The sequence below is a fragment of the Parus major genome, chromosome 4, assembly GCF_001522545.3.
Source record: "Parus major isolate Abel chromosome 4, Parus_major1.1, whole genome shotgun sequence".
Taxonomy (NCBI): Eukaryota; Metazoa; Chordata; class Aves; order Passeriformes; family Paridae; genus Parus; species Parus major.
The window spans coordinates 23,056,388-23,075,107 of record NC_031771.1 but is presented as its reverse complement, the minus strand read 5'-3'; the positions used below and the strand labels follow the sequence as shown (position 1 = coordinate 23,075,107).

General features: G+C 35.1%; 1 protein-coding gene across 4 annotated transcripts in view; it reads right to left on the bottom strand.

Annotated features, from left to right (window-relative positions):
• SEC24B (SEC24 homolog B, COPII coat complex component) overlaps positions 1–18,720 on the bottom strand; it is a 44,180-nt gene that overhangs the window by 13,544 nt on the left and 11,916 nt on the right. For 3 of the 4 annotated variants that reach the window (XM_015625029.3, XM_015625030.3, XM_015625031.3), the window contains exons 3-11: positions 16,528–16,713; positions 11,690–11,794; positions 8,649–8,729; positions 6,794–6,975; positions 5,059–5,243; positions 3,815–3,917; positions 2,864–2,990; positions 2,127–2,236; positions 1,106–1,218 (exon numbers count right to left, since the gene is read on the bottom strand). In XM_015625029.3, coding sequence (XP_015480515.1) covers positions 1,106–1,218; positions 2,127–2,236; positions 2,864–2,990; positions 3,815–3,917; positions 5,059–5,243; positions 6,794–6,975; positions 8,649–8,729; positions 11,690–11,794; positions 16,528–16,713 — 1,192 coding nt within the window. The remainder of the gene's footprint in view (positions 1–1,105; positions 1,219–2,126; positions 2,237–2,863; positions 2,991–3,814; positions 3,918–5,058; positions 5,244–6,793; positions 6,976–8,648; positions 8,730–11,689; positions 11,795–16,527; positions 16,714–18,720) is intronic. The other variant, XM_015625032.3, reaches the window with a different exon arrangement.

Sequence of the window (18,720 nt, the reverse complement as noted above, 5' to 3'; positions counted from 1 at the left end):
AAAGCTGTGGTAATGATACAGTTTATAAGACCAAGTGTTACAGATAAGTACTCACTAATACATTGATGCTTTCTTCTACAAGAGAACTTAAGAAATTCATTTAAACATTACATTGGCACACGTAAGAAGGCAGCCTTCTCAGCTCTTCAATAGAAGACAGTGCATTCTGTTCTTTCCTAATTCAGAGCCCCCATTTACTAGTTACAGTGTACTTACAGCTCTAAAGCAAAATCCAATGTCACTCCATTGCAACATATTTATTTCTAATGTGGACCATATTTCATATATGGCATAATATCAAATGAAAGACTACATGGGATTTGTCAAGTAAAATATAAAAAAACATCATGGTGGATGCACTGATTTCCTGTGGACTTTGCATGGGATTTTATGAATTTTCCTAAAGTAATTAAGCATGTTTCAGAAATTCTGTTGACAAAATAGCTGTGAAAAATTGAACAAAGAAAGACTGAAGCAAAAAATGGAAGCAAAGATTTTTAATGCATATGTTGGCTTCTTCATGAGAAAACCAAGTTTGACAAGAAAAGCTTACAGAAAGGAATTTTCAAGGCAAGGCCTCCACAGGATTATTTGTCAAAAGGCATGAACACAGTGAAGTTCATTAACCCTTGCTCAAAATGCACCAGGAACAATCCCATACATGCTGTCCCAGTGTAAAAATAAAAATACAGAAACTGGCACAGAGTAACTGTGATCTAAAAAAACCAAACTGACAACACAATTCACCTAGGCAGTCTTGGTTACAATGTTCCAGTTTCCATCACCTCAGACCTTTCAGCACACAACCCAGATAATTTAACCTCTGTAATTTATTAATTTTTTTTTGTCTTGGCAGGGGGGAAGAATATAATTTAACAATCTTTGTACAAACAACATGTTGTTAGAAGTTACAGCTAAATATTCCTTGCAGGTAAGTAATTAAATTATATGCACATACACATGCAGGGAAGAAATTCTAGGCAATGGAACTTCTGCCCTTTAGGGACAAAATGCTTAGACACTTTGAAATTCCCTTCAAAATTTTCAGTTGCAAATTTTCATAACAACATATTAGCTGATTTGAAAAGGTTATTTATACTCTTACTTGTCTAGGTTTTCCAGCAATGACTGACAGAGTATTGTCAAATATCCAGCCTCCACTGCATTATGAGACACATCTAAAACAAATAAATATACCGCAGGCTGAGGAGGACGAAGCTAAAAAGTAAAAAAAAAATAAAACCACTCAAAAATCATGTTAAAAGTAATCAGTCATTAGAAAGGGAAGTAGGAAAGGGGAATACTTAGAAAAATACAAGGTATACACTATACAATAAAGGTAATTTACTGAGCAATATGCAGACAGACTTAACTATAATCCCAGTGGTTAATAACTATCATTTGTAATAAACATAAAATGTTATACTTCAGGAAAAAAAAATTGGTCTTTTAGTCCCTCCTTCCAACAGTCAATTCAAACATGATGAAAAATACACACTTCCATCTTTGAAATTCCATTGTTCTTTCAGTACATGGACAACATGATCCTTGAATCAGGGTTAAAGCATTCTACCTACACCCTTCCCCCAACTCTGTAACAAGCTCAGTTTATTCACTGTTAAATGCCTGCCACAATGTTTCCAATCCAAAGACATGAGAGTATTTTTTTTTTTACTGCTGCTAATAATGTCATTATGAACTAGGCCTTTTCCCAGGCAGGCAAGACCACCATCCCAACAATTGTAAACTGACTCCTAATAAGAACCATTTCTTCACAATTACTAACTAGAAATTTGAAGCTGAATTAATTTGCTCATTATTCTATTACTGGTCTTTCAAAACCTCTTCAAAATGAGAAAGGCAGAAATCACATTGCATAAGATTGAAATCTCACTGTACCACATTAAACTACATTGGATGTCAACACACACTGAATTACTTTTAACTCAAAAGCTTCTGACTGTTTACATCAGCCAAAACTCAAAATATGAATTTAACTATTCCTTGGTATTAAGAACTTCACAGAAAAATTAATACACACTATTAGATCAATCTGCAACATTCTCTTCAAGCATTATTATATTAATATGCAATTGCTGTTGAAGTTACTGTGGATTTTTTTTTACCATATAGTCTGAAGAAGCAATGAACTCCACTGTAGAATTTTGCACCTCTGGCCGTTTGTGAGGTTCTCCATAAGACCGTGTCAGAGGATTATACATAAATTCTTCAGGAACTATTAAAAAATAAAAATTCCCCCCCCAAATACAGATTATATTTTTGTCAGAAAATAAAAACCATTATTGCAGCTAAATGCAAAATAATAAGGGCACACTTTGATTATTGCAACAGCAAAAAATTCACATTAAGGAAATATATATATATAAAAGAGGAACATTTTAAATATCTCAAGCATATCTTTAACATCAAAGTTCAGTAATTGGAAAGAAAATGTTTATTTTAAACAACAGATCCCAAACTATAAAACAACAATGCAAACAGAGCACCTCACAACAAGCAGCAATCTGTACTGTTTTTCATAACCTCTGGACTGGATTGTAGCTGTCATGATGTTTCCATTTGCATATCCCAACAGCAGTCAGTGGGATTAGCTGATTTCATTAAACAAGTAATCAGCATATTATGAATACATTTTCTTCATCTCCCCAAAGATTGCAAAACAATCTTTTGCTCCAAGAAAAGCACAACACATCTGACTTAAGATGTCTTTAAGTATCTCTGGATCATAAGGACATTGTCACTGTAGCCTATGTTTTAATCTAAAATATTCCATGGACTGATACGATGCAAATACTTGAAAGAGATTTTATAAATGCAAGCATCTCCTGCTACAGTCACTTACCATCATTAACTCTATAGCACAGGTTGCATTTCCACCGCCTTTGATCAATGAAAGAAACAAAAGGGTTGATGTAAGTCCTGCAGGATCTGCATCTCACTATTGTGCTTGATGTTATTACTGGTAATTGCTAAAAAGGAAACAATGAGAAGCTTCACAAAGGTATGTAATATACTTTATGGAAGACATCTCTGTTCAGTAAAGTTCAAAAAACCTTTGTAAGACTACATTTTCTATCATCATTCCTTTTAGCTGTTTAGTTCAATTTCATAGAGTAATTACGATGTCTATTAAAAACAATCACCGTAAAACCAAAAACAACCCTGTTTAATTATGGTCTTAATATAATCTCAAAATCAAAGAAGTAATAAGATCTTAAATGAAATTACTTTATATTACAGCTATTACAGCAAAAGGAATTATGAAAGGACAACTTTTGAGGTGACTCTATATGAAATATGACGGACAGGAACACAAAAAGAACACACACTTTAAAAAAACAAATGATACCAGACAGTTATTCTCATTTTCACATAAATGCTAATAAATTAGATTGAGAGGAGTTGCTTAACAATTATGAATATAGCTTCAATTTTATACTGTGGTTATGCTCTATTGACAGCAAGTATCAGGCCAGTCATACATTCAAACCAAGCACCTCTCTTGAGGCGAGCTCTGTAAACACCTTTTCAAGATGTATCTGACAGCTGGGAGCACAACACACAGAGTGGCAACTCTTAGGAGAACCACAGGAAATCAAAGATTTCCAACAAAAGAAACTTGAAGGGCTTCTCCCTTATGCATTTCAATGAAGTAGCAATTCCAAGGCTGTTTTTGCTCTCCTCCTCTCTAAGTCACAGACAATTCTTTGGGACTTCTGTTACTGTCTGAATGAAAACAAAACATATGCATATATAAAACAAACACACACAAAAAAAAAGTGAGGTACTTTACCGTTAGGTCCCTGAAGGGATGCAGCAACAAACCCAAAGGAAGCTTAGCTTTGTTTAACAAAGCCTGTGTCTGTGGAATATTTGTCAATGTGCATCGAAATGAGCTGAAAGAAAATAGAAACATTATGTTAAAAATGAAATTTTAAAAGATATTGAAAACATTGTGTTAACACCTGATTTTAAAGAACTTAGACATTTAAGAAATCCTATGTTTTGCAAAGATGATTTAATTGAAAAAATGCCAAAAAATTTTAAAAAAGGCTTCATCAAGAAACAACAAAAAGAATACTCCTCTGGTCCACAATTTAGTAGTTCAAAAGTGCAAGTTTACCAACACTAACTTGTAATTAAGAGGCAGAACTGCTATAGATACAATACTCAATGAAAACTACGCATTTTTCTGTTCATTATAAACATTTTTCCAGTGAACCAATAGAGTAATTAATTAGTTCCCAGAGTGTCATATTTATATAAGAAAGCAGTAGAAAAGGATCCCAATTACTGAGAGAGTCAAAACCTTTTGGTTTGTGAAACATGAAGGGACACTAAAAAAGCCCAGTGCACCAATAGTGCTGTCCAAAGTGTTCCACATGTAATAATTATTTCCAGGCCTTCAGTCTTGTGTTTTCTGCTGGGACCATGCACTGTCACTACAGCAATCACGATGCTGAGTCAGTTTGGGGCACTGAAGAATATTTATTTTGGAAGTACAAATAAAATCTTTGGGGAAAAGCACTTTCCATTGTACTTAGCTGCACTTGACTTGGGAGAGTTGATAATACTAGTTAATGTTAGAGGTAAATGCATATGCGATTCCAGAATTACTACAGTAAAATATGCTCATGAATTACTAAGTCTATTCAGGCATAATCATAATACTTTTGCAGCAAAAATCCTATGCAATATATTACAAAATATTCTATGAAACATACTGTGTAACGTTAAGGTGTTTAATAAAATACCTTGTCTTAAAAATGGATAGAACAACGTAAAGGTAAATATAGAAAAATTATTAAAATATTAAGACACTAGCTACACTCACTGCATATAATGTATTCTGATGGCAGGACAGTAACAACATTTGTGTAATCATTCAGAGGATAAACTTATTTTCAGTAAAAAGGGGTTTTATTAGCTCATCATTAATATTAAAAGTTAAAAGTCAGTTTAGACATTTTTTGACATTTTAATTAATCACTGCCCACTAAAAAATATAAGACACTGTCCCAGACAAAGTAAACTTACTCTGGACTGCAGTTTAATTTCCTAAGATCAGAATTCAAGTTAGGCACAGGTGCTGGAACTGAAGACACCGGTAAAATATTTCTATCATGTGTAAGGTTTACTGGTCTCAAGCTTTCTGGCTGCTGAGAATGCTGTAGACTTAATCCTCCTAAGGAAGAGGATAACTGGTTCACACCTGGATATTGCTGAAAAAGGTAAGAGGTACAAACAGGTAAACACACCTGTTTAAATAGATATAAATATTTATGTTTAAATAACCACCTTCAATCTTCTTGTAGTACCCTCCCTTGCAAACATGTATTATAAAAAGATACAGCAGCAATTAGGAACAAACCCAAACAAAAGAAGTGTTGTACTGTAGAAATTTAAAAATGCTACAACAATGTGACACATCTTCCAAATGTGTATCACAGGACAAAATTCAAATTCATTACACAAATCAACACTGGAAGTCACACATAATCCTACAATCTCTCCAGGCAAAAGAAAACAAGTTACTAAAAAGGCTGACACGATTTCTCTCCCACTCTCCTCTGCAATTTAACTTTTATTACAATTAACTTTTCCAAGTTAGAGACAGTGCCTTTAAATACTTATGTTTAAATTAAGCGAAACACCATAGAAGAGGAGAAAAGGTTAGGTTGGAAGACACCTTTGAGGTCTAACCCCTTGCTCAAGCAATGCTAACTTAAAAGTTAGTTTAGGTTGCTTATATAGATTCATCCAGACAAGCTTTGAAAATATCTAAGGATTGACAATTTCACAGCACAATCTGTTCTAGTGCTTCCCCACTCCCATCCTGAAGGAATTTCTCCTTATATGTCCAACCAGATTTCATGGGAAGCAGCTGCTGTTCTTTCAATGTGTCCTCCTGAAAAGATCCTAACTTCATCTCCCATTATAGTAAAGATGAAGACAACCCGTTCAATTAAAAAAAAATAAATTAAACATTTCTTCCAAGTCACATTTTACATTATGCCTGTGACAGTGAAAGCATTTGTTACTGGATGTTATATGCAGTAAGTAAATCACCTACCACAGCAGTTTCACTATCTTTGCCAACTGGCCCTTACTTCAGAGAGCTGGATTTGTGTATCAGTACGTTTCTTTTTCTAGACCCCCTCACACATACATTTCTCTGCACTTCTTTAGCATTTGTGTCTTGCCTCAGTATCTGGCTCTTCTGTCACTGTTCTCACAGAATTCACGTGTACAACAGGAATCAGGAGATCATAAACAATTTCTTGGGTGTTTGGAGATATCTTTATGAGTAAGACAGAGTAGATGCAGGCAGCCTGCTCCACTACACACAGCCAGCACATGCTCTACAGTGGACCCTATGCCACACCCTGCTCATAAGGTCATTTAATGCTTGAGATCACAGCCTATAGCAATGCTCTGATACATGCTGATCAAGTACTTCCTTATGTTTCTTCATGGTTTCCCATCTATAAAGTTCAGCTCCTTCAAACATCAAACCACTGCACACGTTACTAATAACTGGTGGAGCAAACTTGTTAACCCTAACTACTTGAAGGCACACTTAAAATTTTCAGTCAAAAGCCTTCCAGTAAGTTTAGAACCAGAGCTATGACATCAATATTATAGGTAACATTTATTATCTCAGAAATTATAAAAATACGAAACATGAAAATAAAGGGGAAATATATCACACAGAAAAGGGTTTTCCCAGGAATTTATTTCATGAAGTAATTTTAAAATTAAAAATACAAGCCTGTGGATAGTGCTGAAAACCAGGATGGTGTCCTGGATTACTGGGCTGCACAGGAGTAGGTGCTGTTGCATTTTGGTAGCCTGGCTGCAGTGCTGGATATCCATAACCAAAGGGCTTAGAAGCTTTTGATGTTTGAAGGACTGATGGAGAGGGAACTGGGCTGCTGGTCACAGAACGTGTCTCTGCAAAGATGAAAGAAATGCCATAGGTATTGAATAAACTTACTTCCTTCCTAATTGAAAAAAGAAATTAAAAAGGAATATTATTTTGAGAATATTGACAAAGTGTGTATGGAAAGATGACCAGAAACTTTTGTCACTACAAACAAAATGTTATTTTACAAAAAGAGGCAACTTGAAAAAAAACCACTTGAATTGAATAAAAATAAAACCACATTTTATTCCAATACATACATTTGATATAAACCACAAATGAGACCATTCATGCTTAGTCTCCTCTACCACTTCTGAAAACTGTGATAATATGACTAGAATGTGGTAATATGACTAGAATCATTCTGTGATTCTACGATTACTTCATGAAAAGGCATGCCTACAGTTAGAGAACAGCTCTGTTGGCTTAGCCTTATGTTTTGACAGTACTCAAACGGCAGAGGAGAAACTAAGCATCGTCTCTTTTGAAGTTTCAATCTGATGCAAGTTTCTCTTGTATATGCCTGCAGTGCAGTTTAGTTCTGCTATTTTTGAAGGTCAAATTGAAAGTAAAACATAGACCTAAATCCACAGTGAACTTAACAGGTGTAAAGAGATGAAACTACTCCTTAGAAATGTCTACAAATGTGAGCTAAGTTTCAGAAGAATTTAAGCTTGGTGAAGTGAATTGGGAAAAGTGCAAGCAAAGGAACAAAACACTCAAGAAGTCAACTGCCAAGAAATTATGTTTGGCATGGACACTCCATGAGGGGGGAACAAAACCAGTAAAACAATTTAAAAACTACAACAGATTTAAGAAACGTAATGTTGACTCTGTTTATCTAGGAAAAAAAAAAAAAAGAAGGACCAAGTTATTTCTAGAATATGCCTTCAGCAGAAGCAAAGTGGTTAGCTATTAGGCCAGAGGTCAGAATTTGTAGTCCTGCTAGATTCCATGTGGATAACAGTATCAGCTTTCTAACAGAGATCTCACTTTAATCAGAAACCCATCAAACCGTGGCAAACTACTGTGACACTTTGAGGGGATGGAACAAGGAAGGAGCCAGGAGGGGTAGACCCTCCAAATTAATCCAATTCTTAATTTGAAATACTGGCTAAAATACTTTGAAAAGCATCTTTTCCACTTGCTCTCAATATGGCAGCAATCTACTCTCAAGATTTCAATACTAAGGTAGCTGGCCAGTAGGTTAATTTAGAACCAACCTGACAGTACTGATATTTTTAGAGCTAAGAGTAAGCAAAACAGCAGCCATTTTCTTTAAATGAAGAAAAAGAAAAGAAAATAACCTGATCCAAGCATCTATGCGAGCTGATATTGCTGGTCTCCCAAAACTTCTGTGGTGTCAGCAACTATTATCAGCTCCTAATGTCAACAACACAATCAGGCATACAGTATAATCTAGAAAAAAGATGCTGCTTTCACACTTAGCATATTTTCAGCACTACCCTCAATACTACAATGGAAAGTATGACTTTATGATTCAAGAAAGTTTTATTAAATGGTTATATGAACTTCAGTGTTAAAACTATGAGAAATTATTTAAAAAGGCATGTATGTATCCTCTGATGATTTCCCCCACTCCTTTCTAGGCAGTGCCTTTCATCCACTTGTTAACTAACAATTAACACCAAAAACAATAAAAAGAACACATATACATACTTAAATAAATAATTCAATTTACCTGGATAGCCACCTCCTTCCAGGGCATCATAATTGTTCAGAACAGGAGAGGCACTGCTTGTAGTAGAGGAACTATCAAGTGCTGTGGGAGGAAAATAGTTTAACTTTAGGGACATCAGAAATAGCAAGCTTTTGATAAATAAGTTGACTGAGAGTTTTTTTTTTTAAACCTTTGATAAGAAACTGTCAAGAAAGATCCTGAGGAAAAAAACTCACTACTTCAACCCTAAGACTTGAAAACTACTACCACTGCAAAGAGGAGAGGGACAAAGTATAATCATCATTATACTAAAAACAAATAAGCACATGCCCAACAAACAGCAAGAGAGAACAACGGGAAAAAGACAAAAACAATGAAAAAAGTTTTTTCTTGAACTAAAAAATATTTTTCTATTAAACCAAAAGTTCTTTCTAGACTACATCAACTGAGGCCATGCACATTTTAAAAACAGTTTATTCATGACTTTCTTCACAACTGCACGAAATACAAGATTCCCATCATCTTCAGAGTGATTATCCACCATCCGAACCTTCAAGACAACCTGACAAGTATTCAATTTTCCCCTCCTTTCTGTACCATTCAAATTCACAGCTTTCCTTTCAGTCTAAAGATTCTATTTTCCATTATCATAAGAGGTCTGAACTTCAGCCGGTATAAACAATTCCTCTTGGCTCACCTAAAGTAGCTAAGTAAAAATCAACTGTAAAAGTAAGTACCAAAAGTTAACTGGCCACACATTCATAGTTGTTAGGACTGAAGAGACTCAATCCTTTAATTATTAGCTCAACCTATGCACAGATCCTGAATACCTTATTGTAAAACATCTGGTATATAAAGAATTATTTTAAAACATGTCTTCCAAGGTGATTTCACATACATTTATTTCCAAAGAAAAAAGGCCCAAGAAGATTAAAGGTATCTTCTCTTTTAAACACACCAGGCCATGAAGTGTGACAGAAAAGAAAGTGTCAAATTATTTAAGAATTGAGAAAAACAATGAAAATTGTATGTATAATTTTTGTGGCAGAAAAGACTGAGAAGATCCACTGATACTGTTTTACTCAGAAGGAACAACCATGAGCACACATCCCACTGCAAAGCTGAAAATATTTCAAGGGAGAACTTCAATGGTGCAACATTTGAGACTTACAAGTAAAGAGACTCCTGCATATGAAAACATAACATCACTGACATTTAGGACACAGAAATAGCATGGCACCATCCATACAGTATCAATAATTCTTGAGTATTTTGCCTTTAAAGCATTCAAGTACAAAATAGAAAAGCTATTAAAAAAATCCATGACTAACAAAAATAGATTATTTAAAGGAAAATTTAATTCTATGACATTCAGACAATCTTAGTTTTCAGATTTTCACTGTAAATTTTCTTCTTTTTTTCAGTCCTGGAGGTTACATAATTGCAACTGTTCCTGGAGGAACATAATTGCAAGATTTTATTTTATGTTCTAGAAACTGAAGGAAACAAGATTCATGACTTTCTTTACCCTGAGCAGGATTAGTGTTTTTAAAGCTTTGCTAAGTGTTACTACAGAAAAGTCAAAATACACTTTTGTTAGGTCAACAGAAGAATTAAGAAGTTACACAGACACAAGCAACCAGATTTTCAACACCTGTTCTTCATAAAACCACTGTGAAAATCCGTGCCAGAATTCTGTCTACTGAAATTTGTTTAGGATTTGTATTAGCTCCTGGTGATAGGGCATAAAATAGGATGCTGCTTATTAATCAGACAGCCTCCATATTGAACTTGGGTGCCCTTTCACTCTTTTCCATAAGATATATTTAAATGTAATGATTCCTCCAAGGCTATAGGTTTTAGTGAAGTACAGAACTTGAGAGATAATGATGGCAGGGAGTATGAAACTTTGCTTAGGGAACAAAGTAAGGAGAGAAAGGTTACAATTGATAAAAAACCCAATCAACATCAATTAACAGAAACCTTGGCATGCAAACCCAACACACTACTCTTAATTATGACCTGGATATCATCATTGGTTTGTTACATACTTCACAGAATTATTATGAGTACCTACTCTATTTCCACAGTATTCTAGTTGATGATTTAATTAATAAAACTGGCACTGTTTTTTTTTTTTTATGACAACATGTATTATAAAATTAAAGAAACAGCTACAATAGTTTCCTATTCCAAATCAATACTAAAAACCAGCAGTACAAGGTATGTGCTTCCAGCTATCAATAAGGGTAGTAGTCTAATGTTTATCTCAAAAAGGTTTTTATACTGTTACTACTCATGCAGCCAGTAAAGACTTGTTTTAAGTTCCAAAGGAAAAGGTAACCAAAATTGAAGAAACTTAACTGGTGAGAAACATTAAACTCACAAAACCAGGTCATTCTGACACAACACAGGCAGAATCCTTGCAACCAAGTACGTAACACTTCAATCAATTAGGACAAACTGGTTCTTAAAAAAAAAAATCAACAAACTTTTAAAGTTTTCTACAAAGCAAGCAGATTAAAACTGAACCTGTGTGCCTGACCATTGAGACATACACCTTCACAAGGAGAAAAAAGCCAGCACAGATTAATTTACTGTCCTAAAAAGCACACATACAACTCTCCAAATTTACTACCTTAATTGTTTGAGTTCCTTTTGCATAAAATGAGAAACAAGTTAAACACTGTTTAATGTAATGATACAAATGGTATTTGGCTGGTTAACCTGAACAATTACCAGTCTAAGTTCTACTACTAGTTATCCTCAGTTAAAACTCACTACAAATCAAAATACTGAAAATACAGGAGTCTTGCAAGTTGTGAACATTACTTTTTTAGAGTCATAAAACATCTGATACTAACATGACAAAAAAAGGACCTATTTGTTGGTCACTACTGAAGTTCTTTTTGTTTACTATACTAGTAACAGCTGGAAAAATTCAAGCTGAAGAGTCAGAGTGATTTTTTGTCTCAAAGGAAGAAAAAGTTTCAGGGGATGGAAATATGGAGAAAACCTTGAGTAGGAAGAGAACAAGATACTGGTGTAAAGCTAAAGCCAACCTGCTTCCTCATCCTCCTCATCCTCTTCCTCATCATCTGAACTTGATGACAAGGGAGCTGGTGCAGAGCTAGCTTGATTATTAACATATCCACCATACTGCATGCCTGTGAAGTGGAAAGCACAAACATCAGAGTCAGACAGACAGGAAAGACGAGAAACGAAAGTCACAAATCATTGCATTAAAAGTGAGAGAAATCAGCTGTTCCAGAGAAAATCCCAGCATGCAACAAGTTAAATCTACAACCCTAGAAGCAGTTTTTAGTGGGCTAGTTCAGCAAAGTATTAGTAGCACATGGAAGTTAGCAGATAATTTTATATGTGTGTATGTGCATGTATATCAGGTGATTAAACACACAGACTTCCTACATCTCTTTTTAATACCAGTTTGTCCAGTGGAGTATTTTCAAAAATTAATACACAGAAATAAAGGGGTTATTTCCACATAAATTCAAATTATGTTAGGAAAGTGTTTAGTATTAACTTTTGCTTGGCACATCTGCCCCTTTTAGGACAAGAATAATTAATGTTGGAATTCTGTCAGAAATGAATGAAATACATTGCTGTTGCCACATGCGAGAGTACAAACACACTTACAGAGAACACACAAACATTCCAACACAATCAGCAAAATTAAAGCTAGGTAAACCTGAAAATTTGGGTTCTCTTATGTTTACATGAATGCCTAAATTTGGGCTCACCAGCAAGTGATTACACACCACACACTTCTAGTATCTGGTGACAACGCACCAACTGCAACTGCTGCCACCTCCACAGCACGACCTATCAGGTTTTTTTTAGTTTGTTTGCTTTTACAATATCTACTCTAAACATATGTGAGCAATACACAAAAGCAACACATAAACATATAATTTCAAAACAGAGTAAAGCATGCAGCAATGGCTTATAATTAACTTCCTACATTACTTGCTACTGATGTATTTTCAACATCTTCAAGAAATCTTACATTTCTCTTGTGACAAGGCAGGGTTAGCAAGGCTTTAAATATGCTTTCAGTCAGGCAGTGACATCCTAAATAAATGCAAGTGATCACTGTTTCTCTCTAATCAATCTAATGGATTGATATGGTAAGAAAATATCCCAAGTATTCAAAATTCTTCAAATATTTGGGAATTTGGGGTTCCTTCCCTCTGTATAAGTACTGTGGCACCAATGAGTAGCATTCTTTATCTTAATACAATAAAGCTTTACAGAAGTGCTATGTTATGCATAATCTCAAACCATCATGAAAACAAGTAATATGCCCATCCATGACTTCAATCAACTGTATCAACCTTTATCTAAAATATGGACTATAAACTGTTGTTAGTTTCATGGCTTTTTCAAAAAGGGTCAGCAAATGAACACAACAGGAGCACTTTAATTTCACTTAAAAAAATGTAATAGAGTTGAAGTGAAGAGTATACATTCAAATACTGGAAGTAAAAAAAAAACAAAGCAAAACTATAAAACAACATTCTTGAGAAGATAAACTTTCATAGAGAGACTGGTGCAAGAAAAGATGGGCATTATATTCCTTTATCTAGTGCATTAATTCCTGTACAATTCAAATTTCTCTGTAATTCAAGTAGTCACAGCAATGAATCAAAAATCACTCAAACGGGCCACTGAGTAGATTCAGTGCTTCAGTTTTTCCATATTGCCAAAACACTAATTTGAATAACTTCTACTCCCATCTTTTATAGATTTACTGGATGCAGTTGGGAAGGGGAATACAAGAAAATCATTATCTGTGCAAGAACAGACTGGAACTTACAGACTAACAGACTACGTTTTTTCTCAGGCTTGGGAGAATTACTGAGGACTAAAACAGAATAATTGCATTATTGTGAAAGAGAAAAAAAACTACCTTAAAATAATTAACATGCAAGTAAAAGAGAAAAATGTCAGAATGACAAAGGGCTGCACTGTAATAGCAAGAACCAAAGTAAGTGTGCCCAGTGTGAGAGTGTAAAGACATCATGTACATGGATAAGAAGAAGAAAGGAAGGGTATCTACCTGCAAAATGCATGCCAATGTAAAAATTCCAAGCATACACAGATGAGAGAAAAGGACTTGATTACTCATTATTGGCCACATGCATTAAGGATGCAGATGTTTGGAAACAATATGGAAGAAAAGAGATTAAAAAAATATGCTAGCAGCATAGAAGTTTAGGAATCATTGGAATTAGGTCACTATGAATGCTGTGAAGACTGGGCTGGTTTGATTCTAACCAGCCCTACAAGTTTGCACAGATTTATTTTCATTGCCAACACTACTACAGATTTCTGCCTTTAAGACTGTGCTGTGCTAGTACAACTGTCCAGCCAAAAAAAAACTCCTGAGAATAGATCTGCTTAAAACATAAGTTTAAAAAGCTAGTGTCAGGTGGGAAAGCCTCCCATTCTAGCTCACTGCCCAGCAATACCAATAGTAGGCCAACACAGGGAAGAAAGTGACTGGGGGCAGAAATGGGTGGCTGCAGACAGCAGTTCCTAGTGCCATCATGTGCCTAATCATATTCAACTCAGTTCTGTTTAGTATTTTTTGTAGACTTGATAATGGTGTTAAAATCTCCCACTTTTAAAGCTGCAAAAGCCGATTTTGAAATTGTTATTTCCATAAATCTGGCCTAAAATACAACCACATAATTTAAATCATCACAAATTTCGTGGACTGGAAATTTCTAAACCCTGCAAGCAGTGTACCTGTGATATAATAATATTGCACTCTAAGGCTTTATCCCACTCTAATTTACAGACACCTAGAAATGTATGTAGCAGGACACAAGATAAATTGGGATAACAACACATTCCCCTGTGAAATAAACCAACTATTTAGGTATTTTAAGTTCAAACACCCACAGCATAAAACACAGTGCACATTAAATTTGAACAGATAGTTATAAAAGATTAAATAGGCTTCAATACATTTTAAGGTTTTTATCCTGTTAGAAGATAGCCAAGTAAACAATTAAAATTTTTTAGTTTTTATAAGAATGTCCCAAGAGGAGCCTAAAACAATGAAATTCTCTTCAAAAATTAATTCAAACTGTTTTTTTCCAGAATGCTTTCATGTAGACATTACCTGGTATTCTATAAAATTATAGAAAAATATTAAAAAAAAAAGAAAAATCAAGTCCTTCTGATCTCTGCAGGAGAAACATACTTGGGATTCTAAGCCAGACAAATATTCAGTACATGTGTTCTGTTTTTTCAGTAGGTTCACTTCCACAAATAGTTACCACACTTAAGTATTGATAAAAATGTTGCTGATAAAAAAAGCAAGAGCACATTATTTATTTCAGACTCCTCAAATGAAGCTAATGAAGAGTTTGTCTTCCAATGCTCATAAAACCATCATCTGAACTTGGAAACTTATGTGTGATGATATGTGAATAGATAAAATTAGATCAACAGAAATTCCTGAGAAGTTATCTTTATACTGCTAACATATTTTTGTTTTTAAAATGTGCTCATTCAGCTACCTACTGCATTCACCTTCATTTAGTGGAAGCATTTGAATGTAGGGAAGTTCAGCAGCCACTGCACTGATCTGTAGCTGCTGTACCAGGATCACACATTTCACAGGACTCACTTCCAGAACACACACACTGCACACCAAGGCAATCACCATTAAACAGCTAAAATCCTTTTTCTCATTAAAAACACGGTTTGCATTTTTGTTGGAAGAAGAAGCAACATTGTTTTTTTGTAGCAAGCACACCTACAATACAAAGTCTATCTAGCACCAAAATCAACTATTAAACTGCGCAAGAGCCACAGTTCCCAAAACTGACATGTTTTCCTTAAAATGATACACTTAACATAGAACTTTATTGAATGAACAATTTTTTTTCTGCTAGTATATATAGAAATGATTGATGAACAACCTGCAATCTGCATTCTACCAGAAAAAGGAGGAAATTCAGGAAATGGGATAATTTAGTTATTTACGTCAGAGGATTCTGTAATTTAAGAATAAACAAATACACTGTGACAATCAGACACCATACGGTTACCAATTACTTTGAACACCAGAGATACTGCATTGTTCTGGACAAAACTAATGCCTACTTCCATCCCTCAGGCAGAGTTCTTTATCCATAAGAATCTAAAATTCTGAAACTGCTAAGAGAAAACATGGCCAAAATAAAAAAAAAAAATCATGCAGTCAATTAGATTTGGAATACTAGATACAGAAACATGTAATAATCAAAAGGCAAGCTAAAACATCAGTGTAAAGTTTAATTTAACTGAAGAAGGCTCAAGAGCCTATTGATTCTTTGTCAAGATGCCGCCAACATCAGAATTGGAAGGAGCTGACACAAACACTCCTGATTTCCCACAAGAATTCTTGCAGCAGCTTTCCATGGGTGCCTAGAGCTAAGCAGTAAGAAAACAATACTACCAGTTTGAACTTAATCCTCCAACTCACTGTTTCCACAAACAAACTAGCAGATTTCTAGTTTACACTTCATCTTTCAATACAGACTAATTACAAGCTAATTTTAAGATCTTCCTCTAAGAAATTACAGTAGTAAGCAGCTTTTTAGAATAAGGGAACTAAAAGAAGTTTTTTTTGAGCAAGAGACATGTAAGACTGCCAACAAGACAAACAAACCAAAGGCAACACACGGACAAAGGAAATCAAACACGAGCACTAAGAGAAGCTAAAACCAAGGTGACAAAGCACCACTGCTAAGGGTGCCTGATGAGATGCCAGAGATGTGCTCCAGTCAAACACAGAAAAGCAGCAATAAAATTTCCAGCATTCATGTGTGCATGTGGAATAGAGCAAAAGTCTGTAGTGTGACTTCCCATTCCCTTTTAGTACCTTCCTGAAGGGCCAGCTCTGGTGACTGTGCAACAGATGGTGAAGATGGTGGCTTTGAAGACAGGCTTGGAGCAGGTGACCTTACTGACGACATCACAGCAGAGGAAGCAGATGTTCCAGCTCCAGGCTTGGTAAATGGAATATTATGGCTCACTGAATGCACCGGCTGTGAAGAATCAATGCCACCTGAAAACAACAGCAGAAAGCGGGAACCCTTTGTATGTACTTGCAGACAATTACACAACACAAGCAATCACATTTGATTCCACAGTAACTACAAAAACCAATACAGTACTTCAAAGAGAGATGCCTTCAAACAAGTGTCTATGGAAAGACTGGTTGCTCTAAAAAATTCAATACCTACAGTGCTAAAATTCCATTACAGAAAACAAATCGCTCTGACAACAGCAAAAAAAAAAAGAAAGTATGATGCAGTAAGAGCAAGACTAAGCTGAAGCTTATTTTTGATACACCCCAATGCTGTACTTTTTACAAGTTACCCTTCCCAGGTAAGTGGAATGTCCACCTGAAATAGGCTCTCTCAACATTCCTCCCACAGGAGGAAACCTTGTACACTTAGACCAGTATTATGCCTCCCTTGCAGTCTTGGGACTTTGCAATATGGGTAGTCCGTTATGAGACTCATATTCCAAGCAATCTGTTTCAATCAATCCTGAGTATTCCACAAAACTTCTGATGTGTTTTAGACATCTGGACTAGACATAATCTGCTAAAAAAAAAAGTCAGATTAATGCTTTGAGAGATTTGACATAGTCCAGTTGAAATTCCTATCAGACAAGAACAACATAACTTCAATTAAGTTAGCTCTCAAGTAAGGGTTGCTCTTTGCTTATAAATTGAGAAAATCTGTATTATGATTCTTTCTAAAAAAGCCCTGACTGACCAAGCTATTAAAAAGAAGAAGAGAAAGGAAATACTTTTACCAAAAGTACTCAGTAAACAAACACAGAAATTAAGCAAGAACAAAATTCTCCATTTGTAGTATACTTGTTTAAGTTACAGAATTTGTTAGAGGATGCAGAGGTAATATTAACTTTGCATCTTCTGCACATATAGCTGTGTAGTTCATACAGTCCCTGAGAGGTGATATCTCACAGAACCTAATGGGCAAGCTGAGGTTTCCTTTAGAGGGTGAAGAAGAAGAGAGGGCTTAAAATGATCCTTCTGTTTTTATTATTTACAGTCAAAATTAACAGCAACACATCTTTATTATCTCAAGGGAACTTTTATATATTTTGCAATTTTAAAAACTGATGCTGAGCATACACATGGCTTTTTTGCAAGTCTTAACAAAATCAAAATGATGTCTTCTTCCAATGAACATATAGAGCATTTTTTTACTGCAATGGACTTACTATAACCTCTGCTTCTACACACTGACTTGCAGATTCCCCATGAGAGCTTCAGAACCTGTCAGCAGGAATGCTCTTATTACAGTAGCTTCCTCAAGCAAGATCTGCAAGATGACGAGGGAAGAGTTCTTTGCCACATTCACGTGCTCACCCAGATTTTGTAGCAGGGAGTTGTTTGCAGGGTGATGGTATTTTCCACATTGCAAGTCAATATAGCAATGCTGGCAGCATCAAGCACTGCCATAGAGAGTGCTAAATGCTGTAATGTCAGTGTCACGTGCTCAAAACCAATTTACACCTGGATTAGCTGAAGATGTAATACTTTCCTGCCAAGTACTAATATCTACTCTCAAGCAAAGGTTATCCAATTACCTTCAAAATTACGTGAATCCTTTAAATGCATTGCAAAAAAAAAAAGTTTCTAAACTCTGAGAAATAAAATGTAATTTTTCTTTGTACAAAAATCCAACCTGCAAAATTCAATGTTAAACTTTATTTGGTGACTCTGTAAAGGTTTTAAATGCTATAAGCAATCAAGACCAAAGGAAACACTGGAATAAAATTAACATTTAAAACCACGTTGTTGGCAACTATCATCATATGAAACAATCCATGGTGAGAGAAATTATACTATCACATTTTTTTTCCCTCTGGCCAATGAGAAGATTGTGTTCTGTCACATAAGTATCATTTTAGGATTGCTTACTGTAGCTCAAGACAAGAGCTGGACTGGACACCAGTTTAGAACACAAGTTTCCCATCAGCTTTTCCAGGACAAAAACAATCACGCCAAGTAGTATTCCCATCAACTGATTGGAAG